At 49.2% G+C, this 14,683-nt stretch overlaps 2 protein-coding genes across 3 annotated transcripts in view; one reads left to right on the forward strand and one right to left on the reverse strand.

Annotated features, from left to right (window-relative positions):
• The window catches only part of TMEM186 (transmembrane protein 186), a 36,259-nt gene extending 23,342 nt beyond the window's left edge, over positions 1-12,917 (forward strand). The window contains exons 2-4 of one of the 2 annotated variants that reach the window (XR_003682862.1): positions 10,720-10,931; positions 11,065-11,362; positions 12,259-12,917. The gene's annotated coding sequence lies outside the window, so the exon portion shown is untranslated. The remainder of the gene's footprint in view (positions 1-10,719; positions 10,932-11,064; positions 11,363-12,258) is intronic. The other variant, XR_003682861.1, reaches the window with a different exon arrangement.
• ABAT (4-aminobutyrate aminotransferase) overlaps positions 1-14,683 on the reverse strand; it is a 48,410-nt gene that overhangs the window by 19,575 nt on the left and 14,152 nt on the right. The window contains exons 5-10 of the mRNA XM_028498801.2: positions 12,993-13,042; positions 8,405-8,485; positions 7,698-7,790; positions 7,148-7,210; positions 4,665-4,728; positions 3,992-4,140 (exon numbers count right to left, since the gene is read on the reverse strand). Coding sequence (XP_028354602.1) covers positions 3,992-4,140; positions 4,665-4,728; positions 7,148-7,210; positions 7,698-7,790; positions 8,405-8,485; positions 12,993-13,042 — 500 coding nt within the window. The remainder of the gene's footprint in view (positions 1-3,991; positions 4,141-4,664; positions 4,729-7,147; positions 7,211-7,697; positions 7,791-8,404; positions 8,486-12,992; positions 13,043-14,683) is intronic.

The following is a 14,683-nucleotide window of genomic DNA, read 5'->3' on the forward strand; positions in this document are numbered from 1 at the left end:
CGGGAAGATCCCACATGCCGTGGAGCAACTAAGCCAGTGCGCCACAACTACTGAGCCTGAGCTCTAGAGCCCACGAGCCACAACTACTGAGCCTGCGCACCTAGAGCCCACGCTCCACAACAAGAGAAGCCACTGCAATGAGAAGCCCGCGCACCGCGACGAAGAGTAGCCCCCGCTCACCGCAACTAAAGAAAGCCCTCGTGCAGCAATGAAGACCCAATGCAGACAAAGAAAAAATAAATAAATAAATAAATTTATAAAAAATAAAAAAATAATTGTGATACTTTATTAATAATTTAATAATTACACATAATTGATAAAACCCAAACCATACACCTGGATAGAGTAACAAGTACAATCTTTCTCTGTTATGCAGAATTAAGGAAAAACCTTCTATTTGGATGATGCAGTTTTAGCCTCGGTCTCACCAATTGCCCCAGGGAAGCTCTAAGATGCTTTTCTTTGCCATCAGAGTGTCATTTGCAATTTGTCACCATATGGCTATTTTCCTGCTTATTTGTCCAGTGCTGTGTTTCTGACTACCCTATACTCTCTGATAGGATGCAGGAAAGACATGTGGCTATCAAGCACTTGGAATGTAGCTGGTCCGAACTGAGATGTGCTCTACGTGTAAAATACACACAGTGTTTCAAAGATTTAACACGAAAAAAAGAATATAAAAACATGTCATCAATAATTTTTAAATATTAATGACATGTTGACACAATATTTTCGATACACTGGGTTCAATAAAATGTTATTAAAATTAATTTCACCCAATTAGTTTTACTTTAAAAAAATGTCGTTACTAGAAAAGCTGTAGTGACATTTAACTTGCCTTATTTTGCTTGGACTGCATCACCTTGTCTCTTTTATTTACCACTAAATACCCAGCGCCTAGCACCTTGCTTTACACCTAGTAGGTGTTAACTATTAATTAAATAGAATGATGAGCTTAAGAGGCAAACCAGCCTTATGTGAGCTCAAATCCAAATCTGAAGATTGATAGCCATTCCCCCCCCACCCCCCACCCTGCAACAGAATCCTTCCAATGTCTTACATGGAACCCCAATATATGGGACAGATCAAAGGGGGGCTGTTCTGGTTGAAGTGGAGGCACGGGGACCAGGGTTGCCCATCCTTAGTCCCTCCCCGCCCCCACTGCAACCTCTAGGGCTCCCAAAAAAGCCCCAGGATTCTGGAGAAGACTGACGAACAATGGACTACAGGATCCCATGGAATTGTTTTTCCTGTGAGCTGCCCTGTATTCTTTCCATCAATTCATTTTCTCTTACTCCAGAGTCAATGAAGCTTGTCCCCAAAGAAACTCACATGATACAGAAGTTGGTACCAGAAGCGGGGTGATGGAGGCTGGGTGACAAAATCAATGTCTCAGTACCTTTCCTAACATGGAACATCGGGACACGAAGCGCCCCCGTGCCTCCGTCCCACCCAGGGAGCGCCACGTGGGTCCCTGGATAAACTCTTTGTGTGTTCCTCTTCCCCGGGGCTAAGTCTTGGGGTGAGGGGTTGAGGGGGAGGTGAGGGGAGGACCTGGGGGTTACCTCTTCTAGACAACGGGCCTCTTCTTGTTGGTTCTCTTTCACAAACTCTTCCAGAGGATACTTCAGCCGTGGGAATGGTGCAATGGGCCAGTCGAAGGAAGGGATGTCGATCTTGTGAATAGCTTTGGAGTGCGTGGTCGCTAAGCAACCTAAGCCCAGCACAACAGAGAGCAGAGGTTGGCTCAGGGAAGGAGGATGGACCGTCTCTGAGGAGGATATGGGGCAGCCCAGGGAGGCCTGGTGCCTGCAGAACCCCAGTTCTGGGAACATCCAGAAGCTGAAGTGGCACCCATGTGTCTTAATCTGTGTGTGTGTGTGTGTGTGTGTGTGATACACATATACATACATACATATATATATGACTGAATCACTTTGCCACCTCAGTGAGAAGCCCGCGCACCGCAAAAAAGAGTAGCCCCTTCTCGCCCCAACTAGAGAAAAGCCCACGTGCAGCAACGAAGACCCAACGCAGCCAAAAAAAAAAAAATTTTAAAAAAAATTTAACTTTTTAAAAATTATTTTTAAAAATTGAAGTATAGTTAATTTACAATGTGTTAGTTTCTGGTGTACAGCAAAGTGACTCAGTTACACACACACACACACACACACACACACACACATATTCTTTTTCAGATTCTCCTCCATTATAGGTCATTATAAGAAAAAAATTTTTAACTGTTAACAGTGAGAAAAGCGTCGTATTTTCCCCAAGAGTTTATATTTCTTGAACTCTTGCTCTAAAATGGGCATCTTCTTACAGATAATTAAAGACTAATAATTGTGATACTTGGGGCTTCCCTGGTGGTGCAGTGGTTAAGAATTCTCCTGCCAATGCAGGGAACACGGGCTTGACCCCTGGTCCGGGAAGATCCCACATGCCGTGGAGCAACTAAGCCAGTGCGCCACAACTACTGAGCCTGAGCTCTAGAGCCCACGAGCCACAACTACTGAGCCTGCGCACCTAGAGCCCGCGCTCCACAACAAGAGAAGCCACTGCAATGAGAAGCCCGCGCACCGCGACGAAGAGTAGCCCCCGCTCACCGCAACTAAAGAAAGCCCTCGTGCAGCAATGAAGACCCAATGCAGACAAAGAAAAAATAAATAAATAAATAAATTTATAAAAAATAAAAAAATAATTGTGATACTTTATTAATAATTTAATAATTACACATAATTGATAAAACCCAAACCATACACCTGGATAGAGTAACAAGTACAATCTTTCTCTGTTATGCAGAATTAAGGAAAAACCTTCTATTTGGATGATGCAGTTTTAGCCTCGGTCTCACCAATTGCCCCAGGGAAGCTCTAAGATGCTTTTCTTTGCCATCAGAGTGTCATTTGCAATTTGTCACCATATGGCTATTTTCCTGCTTATTTGTCCAGTGCTGTGTTTCTGACTACCCTATACTCTCTGATAGGATGCAGGAAAGACATGTGGCTATCAAGCACTTGGAATGTAGCTGGTCCGAACTGAGATGTGCTCTACGTGTAAAATACACACAGTGTTTCAAAGATTTAACACGAAAAAAAGAATATAAAAACATGTCATCAATAATTTTTAAATATTAATGACATGTTGACACAATATTTTCGATACACTGGGTTCAATAAAATGTTATTAAAATTAATTTCACCCAATTAGTTTTACTTTAAAAAAATGTCGTTACTAGAAAAGCTGTAGTGACATTTAACTTGCCTTATTTTGCTTGGACTGCATCACCTTGTCTCTTTTATTTACCACTAAATACCCAGCGCCTAGCACCTTGCTTTACACCTAGTAGGTGTTAACTATTAATTAAATAGAATGATGAGCTTAAGAGGCAAACCAGCCTTATGTGAGCTCAAATCCAAATCTGAAGATTGATAGCCATTCCCCCCCCACCCCCCACCCTGCAACAGAATCCTTCCAATGTCTTACATGGAACCCCAATATATGGGACAGATCAAAGGGGGGCTGTTCTGGTTGAAGTGGAGGCACGGGGACCAGGGTTGCCCATCCTTAGTCCCTCCCCGCCCCCACTGCAACCTCTAGGGCTCCCAAAAAAGCCCCAGGATTCTGGAGAAGACTGACGAACAATGGACTACAGGATCCCATGGAATTGTTTTTCCTGTGAGCTGCCCTGTATTCTTTCCATCAATTCATTTTCTCTTACTCCAGAGTCAATGAAGCTTGTCCCCAAAGAAACTCACATGATACAGAAGTTGGTACCAGAAGCGGGGTGATGGAGGCTGGGTGACAAAATCAATGTCTCAGTACCTTTCCTAACATGGAACATCGGGACACGAAGCGCCCCCGTGCCTCCGTCCCACCCAGGGAGCGCCACGTGGGTCCCTGGATAAACTCTTTGTGTGTTCCTCTTCCCCGGGGCTAAGTCTTGGGGTGAGGGGTTGAGGGGGAGGTGAGGGGAGGACCTGGGGGTTACCTCTTCTAGACAACGGGCCTCTTCTTGTTGGTTCTCTTTCACAAACTCTTCCAGAGGATACTTCAGCCGTGGGAATGGTGCAATGGGCCAGTCGAAGGAAGGGATGTCGATCTTGTGAATAGCTTTGGAGTGCGTGGTCGCTAAGCAACCTAAGCCCAGCACAACAGAGAGCAGAGGTTGGCTCAGGGAAGGAGGATGGACCGTCTCTGAGGAGGATATGGGGCAGCCCAGGGAGGCCTGGTGCCTGCAGAACCCCAGTTCTGGGAACATCCAGAAGCTGAAGTGGCACCCATGTGTCTTAATCTGTGTGTGTGTGTGTGTGTGTGTGTGTGTGTCTTTGCTTTCTGATCTATCACAGACTAACACAGACTTTGAAGGAAGAGGGAGACTAACACAGACTTTGAAGGAAGAGAGAGACTAACACAGACTTTGAAGGAAGGATTCAAATCCTAGCTCTGCCACTGCATGGCCTTGGAATGTTCCTTCCCTTGCAGAGCCTCAGTTTCCACATCTGCAAAGTGGCAGCAGCCATCCCCAGTCTCCAGGGAACGGTATGCAATCGATGAGACAATACGTGGAAGTCGCCAGTGCCAGATCAGAGGCAGCCGTCACTATTGTTGTTGCTGTTATTATTACTCTACCTGCCACCTTGGGATCTCACGGCCCTCCTTACCCATGGTCCTCCCATGGAAGGCACCCATGAAGGAAAGGATGCTGTAGTCGGGGCACCCGGGGGCCTGGAACCAAGAAACAGCAGTCAGTCAGGGTTGTGAGCTGGGGACCTACACAGTGGCCCCCACGAACCTCGAGGAGTATGAAAGTCTCAGGAGAACCGGGATCCCCTCTCAGGCAGAAGTTACAAACTGGACTCCAGAGGTCTGTATCCAGCCCACACGTGGCATTTTCTGTTTGTTTTTTATCAAGAGATTTCATGAAATAGATACCTGAACCTCTGCCTTCTCACAAGTTCTGCACCACGTGGGCCCATTTTTCTCGGTCAAGCCTGAAGGTGGGCGAGCACGCTGGCCCTGGGCCCTCACCACCCACCTTTCTCCTTTCCATCACTGGCAGGCGTCCGCAGGCTCTTCAAACTCCCCTGTCGCAGTCTCCCTGCCCCCCGGAACTGCTCCCACAGCCCACAGGTGGGCCAGGTGCTGGTGGTGGTACCTGCCTCCTGTGACCTGAGGTTGAGCTGGGCCCCTCACAGGACATGCCCAGGCTTTGGACGAGGTCTGCTGGGCCAGAGCGGGAGGGTGGGACCCCCAGCTTTCCCTCTCCCCACGGGGCTGCCCCTGAGCTCAGGAGGGACTCATGAACCCCAGTCTTCTCCCAGCCCCAAGCGAATGGCACAGCAGCACTGCCTTCTGACCCTCCAGCTGGCAAGGGAATCAGACCTGCCTCCAGTGACTCAGGAGCCGCTGGGGACGCGGCAGAGGCCACCTTGGGGGCCCCTGAGTCTCTGGGGGGTTGTACGGCATTTTCTCAGGCTGGCTGATTTCCACTGGGTCCCTGAGACCCCCGGGAAAAGCTCCAAGACCTCTTCCCACAAATCCCAGAATGCCCTCTTGTCATTTTCCTTTGTTAGTCTCCAAATGTGATATATAGGGCGTAACTTGTTTTATTGCACTTCACAGATGTTGCATTTTTTTACAAACTGAAGGTTTGTGGCAACCCTGCATGGAACAAGTCTACTGGAGCCATTTTCCAATGGCATTGGCTCACTTCATGTCTCTGTGTCACATTTTGGTAATTCTCACGATACTTGCGACTTTTGGGTTATTATTCTGCTTGTCATGGTGACCTGCGATCGGTGTTCTGTGATGTTACTACTACAACTCCCTGAAGGCTCAGATGATGGTTAGCATTTTTCAGCAACGAAGTAGTTTTGAATTAACGTGTGTACATTTTTTTAAGACGTAAGGCTATTGCACATTTAATGGACTACAGTATAGTACAAACATAACTTTTCTATGCACTGAGAAACTAAAAAAAAAATCATATGACTCGCTTTATTGCGATATTTGCTTTATTGGGCTGATCTGGAACCGAACCCCCAATATCTCTGAGTTGTGCCCCTATGCTGATATACATAGTTGAGAGCACAGTGTCTATACAATTTACATCCCACTGTTTTCACTAAATTAGAGCACACATGTCTCCAGGCCAAGAGAAACCCTTTGTGATTATTCTGGCTGCAGAACTTTGTGTTTGGACACAGTGGGTAACTGAGTTCAGTGGCTCTTGATCTGCAAACACCCACCCCCACCTTTTTAAAAGTGGTATACACTTCTGCCTCAATCATAGTGGGATTTAGGGGAAGGACTGGCCTGCTCTGATTGAAGCTGGCTGGGAAGCTTGGAGCCTTACCTGGTTTTCCCCATGCACCCCCGACTGTTGTACCCCAACACTGGCCCCCTTGGTGCCTCCCTGAACTGCTGGGGTTCCACTTGGAACCCCTACACTTAATCCATCTTTCCCCATTACTGGATATACAGGTGGTTGCCAATCTAAACACCAATGGGTGAACACCCTTGCACATACATTTGTGTTGATATTTTGGATTATTCTAGAGAATACATGAAATGCCACTTTAGATGGGTCAAATACAGGCAGCTGTCCTGGGAAACTGATGAGTGCTAGTCGGAAGAGTTCCACTCGGCCAGCCTTGAAACCAAGGGAATGGACTAGGGGGTTGGAATGCTTGGGGATCCCTTGTTGTGGACTGAATGTTTAAGTCCCCCTCAAATTCATATATTGAAGCCCTAACCCCCAGTGTAATGGTATCTGAACATGGGGTCTTTGGGTGGTACTTAGGGTTGGACGAGGTCATGTGGTTGGGGCCCTGTGATGGGTTAGTGCCCTTATAGGAATGGACACCAGAGAGCCTGCTCCCTCTCCCTGAGACAGATGGAGGACACAGTGAGAAGGTGGCCATCCCCAAGCCAGGAAGAGAGGCCACCCTGGGAAACTGGATTGGCCAGCACCTTGACCTTGGACTTCCAGCCTCCAGAACTGTGAGAAAATACATCATACACGTCTGTTGCTTAGGCCACCCTGTCTAGGGTTTTTGTTATGGCAGCCCGCGCTAACAAAAACACCCTCCTACTTGAGGAGGACAGGGCCCCACGCACGAGGTGGAGGGGATGCTGGGCTCACCTGGTTGATCATGCACGTCTCCAGCTCCTCTTTGGAGAAACCCGATTGGCCCCTTTCCTTGCTCTGATAAAATGGAACAGAACAAACTCTCAGAGATGCTCTGGGGCAGGAAGGGCTCCCACTTTCCACCCAAACCAACATCTAGTCAATGAGGGGATGCTTTCTCAAGAGCTGATCATATACGTCGATGTTACACGTATGGACTGAAGCATGAGACCATTCATTGTCCTTGTGATGAAATAAATAGATGGATGAATAAGTTGCTTTACTATTCTATTGGCAACAATGAAGATCTGTGAGATGGTATGTTATTTCAGGTAACACGGAATAATGACACTGGGGAGGTTTTACACTACACACTGCCAGGATGTTTGGAAAACCCGGTCCAGGCAGTGGCCCTCCCTGGATTTCGACCATGGCCACTGATGTCCAATACTCCGGCCAGCTGGGATGAACAGTCGGACAAGGGCTGAGTGTGTGGCTGGGGGCTGGGGAGCCTGTGTGTGTGTTTGTGTGTGCACGTTGCATGCATACAAGCCCCAAACCTCACCCGGTACCACATGAAGATGGTCTTGAAGGCGTTTTCGTTGGAGCAGGAGCCGCAGGCCATCGTGATGAGCTGGGACATCCCTTTAGGAGCCACCTGTGGGGAGGGAAATAGCTGTGGGCTCCCCACCCCCCCAGCTGGAGCGGGGCCTCTGCAGGGGCTGCACACTGGGCCCTGGAGGCTGTGGGAGGCTGGGAGGGAAGTAGGGATGCAGTCCCGGAAGCAGTCTGACTGGGAGGGTGGAAGAGAGGCCCCAAAAGGCCCCAGGCTGGAGGCCAGAGAGGAAAAAAGGTGAAGAAAAGCCCAGACGTCCCTCCTGACACAACCTCTGCCCGGAGACACCCACGTTTTACAGGTGGGAATTTGGGGTTCTGAAGGACTCTAATCCTTGTAGCAACTGAAACCCAAAGGAAGACTGAAGGGCACAGGCAAAGGCCCTGTCGTGGGATCAATACTAACTTCCCCGGGTTCCCTTTTTCCCGCACACGAGGGATCCCAGCTTTTCTTGCAAAGGAAAATTAAAAAGACTCTTCATGAAAGAAACAGCATGAAGAGCAAGACTGAAGTAGAAACATCCCATCCTTAATCATTATGGATCTCAGTCCTTTCCTTCCCTGCTGCTCCAGCCTCCTGGAGATCAGAGCTGCAGGCCAGCGTGGTGAAGGGCAGAGGTGGGTTCTCACGGTGGCAAGCTGTCCCCACAGACTCACTGAGAGCAGGGACTCCCGGAGCTTCTCCACAAAGTTCTCAGGAGGAAAGACTCCGAGGGCAGGTCTGTTGATGAATGTGCTCTGCAAAAAAGCCAGGAGACCAGCAGTGACTTCTCGACCTGACCCAGCTCCCACCCACCAGCGATGCTTTTCAGAGCGGATGCGTTCCACGCTGTGGGGAACGATACACTTCCCTGCGTTTTTAGAGAAATCCAATAGGATTGCTCTGGGTTTAAAACAAAGTGTCAATTTCTTGGTTGGGATATCGCACTATCACTAGGTAAGACGCTACCATTGGGGGAAACTGGATGGAAAATACACGGGACCTCTTTGTACTATTTTTTGCACCTCCCTCTGAATCTGTAATCTTGAAAAGAAATCCTTCTTGTGGCATTGGGATTTGGCGTGGCCCACTAGAGTTCGTGGCAGGCTCATACCTCTGTTGCCTCTTCTTCTTTGTGACCAGCCGGGTGGGTTTAGGATAAGCGGTGGAGGGAGTTAACCGTTTTCATTGTAGAGCTGGGGAAACGGAGGCCCAGAGAGGTCAAGCAACCTGCCCCAAGTCACACAGACAGGAAGGGGCAGAACCACGACTCAAACCCAGGTTTGCTGACTTCAGATCCCACCCTCTGCCAGACGCCGCAAGCAGTCTCCATCCGAAAATGTCAGTGCTGGACACGAGTTTACTGGGCACAGCCCGGAGACCTTGGGTGGCCTGTGGGGGCTGCCGAGGGGCCTTTTGTTTTGGCTTCGAGGTATTAATGGGGCTCCAAAGAAATCAAGCATAGCACGAGATCAGGATGGAGGCGAACTGCCTTCACTGGCAGCGGGGGAAGCGGCTCACAGAGGGGATGGCCGGGCTGGCAGCGTGAATGCCTATCTGGGCCCAGGGAAGATGTAGAGGTGGTATTCTTGTTTGGCAAAGCATGATATTCATGAAGAACAGAAGATACCTGGGACTTTGGGTAGCAGAATCAATTGAGGACAGGTTTCTAGAATCCTCGCCATCAGACCTGCTGTAGCGGGAAGAGAATGAGCTTTGGTTTAAGTGGCTGTGCAACCTGAGGCAAGTCACTTAACCTCTCTGGTCTTTAGAGTCCTCATGAGCAAAAATGAGGATCCCTTCTTGGGTGCTCAGAAGGAGCCAGTGGGAAAACACAACATACAGATGAGGCAGGAGCTCAGACTTGAAGGACAGAATCACGCAGGTGGAGAGGCCTGGAGGTCACACTGATGTCTTAGCTGGCCAGGCCAGCTGCCCTCCAGCCAGCCTAGCCACGGTGCCATGGATGTCAGTCGGCACTCATCACACATTGCAATGACTGGGCATGTGCAATGCCCAATAATTATTGTATAACCTGTGGGCAATGTAATGAGACGGCCCTGGTGACATAAGTTCTAACTGGAACCCAGATATTGGATCCAGGTGACACGGTACATGAATAATGGATGATGTGTTCGAGGTACAAAAGGGTTGATAAGCCCTTCTCAGAACTTCAATGACTTGGCAGGAGCCTGCCCAGGACAGGTAAAATACCTTGACCACCACCTGAGCGCATTTCCCGCTAAGAGTTTGGAAGACCCAAGACGTCAATCAACGGTCGTCTGGTCTGATGCCCCAGATATACTCTGCTGAGCTTGTGGCGGTCAGCTGTCACTTCTCTAAGGCTGTGCCGGTCACCGTGCCCTCTGCAGGACATCAGCACAGACTGTGATCTAGACCATGATCCAGACTACGGTCTAGATGGTGATCTAGACGGATCTAATCTGTGATCCAGACTGTCGTCTAGACTGTTCTGGACTGTAATCTAGACTGCGATCTCGCCATCAAATCCAGCCCAAGGACAGTGCCCAGCACATAGTAGGCACTCCATCCATCAGTAAGCAAACAGATGTCAAGAAATGAGGCTGAAGAAGCAGAAGCCACATCACAAAGGGCTTTACACTTGCAGTGGAGGAGCTGGGATGCATCCTGAAGGCAGTAGGTACCAGGAGAGGGTACCAGGCATGGTGCAGTTTGGAGTGTGGTTTGGAGGAGGTGAGAATGGACGTAGAGGTGGGGGGGAGTGATGAAGAGGGGCTGTTGAGGAAACTCCAAGTGGAAGTTGGGGGCACAGCCAGGACAGGGCCCGGACTGGGTGGGGGAAGGGAGGATGGGGCGTGGCATCCAGGTCCGGGTTCCGGGCAGGGATGGGTGGGGGCAGGGCATTCCCCGAAATCAGAATCCCTGGGCCTGGAAGTCACGTGCTGCTGGGCAACTGTGCCTCCGGAGGCAGCTGACACTGCAAATGTGTCTGGTGTGTTTGTTGACACAGTTTTTTAGCACCAACTGCTGAGGCATCTGGGATCCGCAGAACGTTTCGAAACAAAGCGGGGCTCTGAATGTAAACACACGCATGGAGCCACCAACGGGCCTCGCCAGACACCCTCCGGAGGACGCGGCTTCTGCTGGAGCAGCCCCTAGACTGGTCAACTAATTGGAGGCGAGAACCACGTCCCGGCCCCTCCCAGGCAGGCGCACCCACAGGTAAAGAGGACCCGAGTTCTTTCCTATTATCTTCTGCTGTTCAGATTCAAGGGAAAACGTTTAAGGCTGGAGAGTCGGTTCCTGACATGGTCGGGCTCTCAGTCTCCCTGCTTTTCTTTGATTTCCTTTTTAGAAATCACACTCTTTGTCATGTGTGGACACGTATGTCACACCTGAGAAAAATGAAAGCCCCAATGACACGCAATGCCCGGGAGGGCGGGGAGTGGCCGGAGCTCTCACACTGCTGGAGGGAGAAGAATTCCCACGCCCAGTTTGGAAAACTGTCTGGCGAGATCTGCTGAGGCCATCTGTGTGCGCTCACTATGGCCAGAGATGGACTGGCCTTGTATCATGGGACGCGTGAAAGTGTCATCACAAGACACGCTGGAAGGTTCACAGTAGGAAGCGACCCAGATGCTCATCAGCGGTAGGTAGGATGTTAATTGCAGTGTGTTCACACAATGGAATGATTAGAGCCAGGAGGATGGATCCTCTGCGGCTACCAAGGATGCATCTTCAGATGGATTTTGAGTGAAATAAGCCAGACGTGATAAAGAGCACACCCGGTACAATTCTACTTATGTGCTGTTAGAAGTAAGGGGAGTCGTCGGCCTAATTTGGTCTGGGGGAATAGGAACTGGGTCAGGGCATGTTGAATTCAGTGGGGGTGAAAAGCATCTTACCCTTGTGATATAGAAAGCACAGACATCTCTATGGCGCTCCTTATCTACGTGAATATATTGGCTTGGCCAAAAAGTTCGTTCGGGGTTTTCCGGGAAAATCGCAATGAACTTTTTGGTCAACCCAGTATCATATGGCAGAGGGAACTTTGCAGATGTAATTAAGCTTCTTATTCAGTTCAGAAAGGAGACTGTTCTGGATTTTCTGGATGAGCTTAGTGCAACCGCACAAGCCCTTTGCTAAGGGCAGAGGCAGAGAGAGGGATTGGACCAGCCGTTGCTGGCTTGACGATGGAAGGATCACGTGAAACAAACTCTGCCAATGACCTGCCTGAGCCCCAAAGCGGATCCTCCCCCAGAGCTTGCAGCTAAGAGGTGACCTCAGCTTCGTGAGCCCCAAAGCAGAGCACTCAGCTGAGCCGGCCAGTCTCCGGACCCACAAGATCTGTGAAACCATAAATGCGTGTTGTTTTAAACCCCTAGGCTGGAGGTAGTTTGTGATGGCAGCAACAGGAAACTAATGTCTATAAAGGCTCCTTAAGGGAGTGATAATTGAAAAAAGAAAGTTGAGAAACACTGGGTTACAAGGGAAAATTCATTCAACAGTACACTCAGCATGTATGCATGTCTCCGTGTGTGTGTTACAGCCAGTGTCATCAATCATCAACGGCGCCCACAACAGAGAAGAATCCGGGTCCAAATGTTAACAGTGCCGAGGATGAGAAACTGTGTGTCACCTGCCCCCTGCCTGCCACTCCAGTCATACCTGGATCCTTCCTGGCTCTCTCTGCTCCGGCTGCACTGTCCTCTTTTGTTCCTGAAGCTCTCTGCACCTCTCCCTCCCACCCTCCTCTCCCTACAGGGACCACTCTTCCCTGACCCCCGGCCCCTCCATCCCCAAAAAGCCCAGCTCCCGTGGGTTTTATTCCCAGCACCTCCTCTAGCTGTGTGACCTTGGACAAATACTTAACCTCTCTGTGCCTCAGTTCCCTCCTCTGTAAAACAGGGATAACAACAGTAGCTGCCCCATAGACTTGGCAATATTCAATCTGTGAAGTGCCAGCCGCAGTGTTTACACATATTATGCTTGTAACTATTGTTCATTATTATCATTATCACTGTTTTATGCCCACATAGCACTGACTGCTTCGGTCCGTAGCACTTAGTATGTTTGCAATTCTCTACTTATGTGTGTGGCTAACTGGCTGCCTCCGTGGGAGCAGGGCATCGTGTTTTTGCTCACCCAAGGCGTACCAAGCGCTTAGCGCATAGTATGTGCTCAATAAACATTTAAGGGATGACTGAATGGATGGACTATTTCCAAAGGCTGCCCCAGTGATCCTCTGAATCTCTGTGAACACTGCATAACCCGGGGACTCACCACATTTTGAGGCTGTTGGATGAGTTTCATGAGAGCAGGATGGTTGTAACCTGGGGAGAGGAAGATATGGTTAGAGACCAGCATCAGATCTGGGGGTCCCATGCCCCTCTCCCCATTGCCTGCCCCCTCCCTTCCCTTCCAACCCTGCAACTCTCTTTACACACAAAGGCCAATTCCTGGGACCCAGCCCAGATTCCCCTGACTCAGAATCACTCAGGGTGAGGCCCCCAAATCTTCCACTAGTTCTCTGGGTGACTCTGATGTTCAGGTGGAAGACACACTGGATGAGACAGACAGTGAATGAAGGTTAAAGCTAACTCGGGACCAGGGTTGGGAGGGTTCCCCAGGCCTGCGTGACGAATTGCAAACCTGGTCCTTGCCTTCCGCTTGAGTCAAATCTCAACAGGCATTCGGTCAGGGACTGGGGGAGGGAAGGATGCTGCCTGCACTCTGCGACCAGCACAACCGGTGCTGCCTGCACACATTTGCTCATGTCCAGCCTGGGCCTGCCACCCCGCGACAAGGCCGAGGATGCCCTTTGATTCCGCAAAATTGCTCTTCTACGAATTTATCCTACACGTGAATAAAAACCCACGTAGGGACTTCCCTGGGGGTCCAGTGGTTAAGACTCTGTGCTTCCACTGCAGGGGATGTGGGTTTGATCCCTGCCCAAGGAACTGAGATCCCACATGCCACAGGTGGCATGGCAAAAAAAGACAAAACCCAAAAAAACCTGTGTACACCTATCTTCATGGTGACTCGCCAACATCTGCAGGCTTGAAAGCAACCTAACATCCATCAGCAGCAGATCAGTTGTTGCCAGGATTAGCAATAATGAACACAAAGTCTCTTGCACATAGTAGATGCTTGATAAAATGGGAGATTTTTATCATAGAGGAGGGAAGAGTAAGACAGGCCCACACAGCACTGGAGCCAGATGTCCTGGGCTCTGCAGAGCCTTTACTGCCATTTACTGAGCATCTACTGTGTGCAGGGGGCTTTCTGTTCCTTATTGCTAACCCTGCCAACAACTTCCGTAGGAAGGCCAAGTTTGTAGGAGGCACAGAAGTCAGGAGACCAGATGTAAGACCCTCAAAGGCAGACGCCAAGTGTTCAGCCTGATAGATATTGGTTGAATGATGGAACAATGTGAAGATACAGTGACACAGGCTAGAAGTCAAAACTGTTACAGATGAGAAAAGACTAATCAGTGACTCTTGGAGCAGGAAGCAGACTTTGGAGAAAAACCCCCAGTCTTCAAGTATCACATTTTTTTTTATCATGCATACTTTACACCTACTTTCTTTAAACCAATTAACTTTTTAATTTAAAGAGATTTACTTTGGGATTTCCCTCGTGGCCTAATGGTTAGGATTCCAGGGTTTTGCTTCCATGGCTTGGTTCGATCCCTGGTCGGGGAACTGAGATCCCCGCAAGCTTTGCAGAGAAGCCAAAAAAAAAAAAAGATTTACTTTTTTTTTTAACATCATTATCGGAGTATAATTGCTTTACAATGGTGTTTTAGTTTCTGCTTTATAACAAAGTGAATCAGTTATACATATACATATGTTCCCATATCTCTTCCCTCTTGTGTCTCCCTCCCTCCCACCCTCCCTATCCCACCCCTCTAAGTGGTCACAAAGCACCGAGCTGATCTCCCTGTGCTATGCGGCTGCTTCCCACTAGCTATC

Source organism: Physeter macrocephalus, chromosome 14 (genome assembly GCF_002837175.3).
Source record: "Physeter macrocephalus isolate SW-GA chromosome 14, ASM283717v5, whole genome shotgun sequence".
NCBI classification, from domain to species: Eukaryota; Metazoa; Chordata; class Mammalia; order Artiodactyla; family Physeteridae; genus Physeter; species Physeter macrocephalus.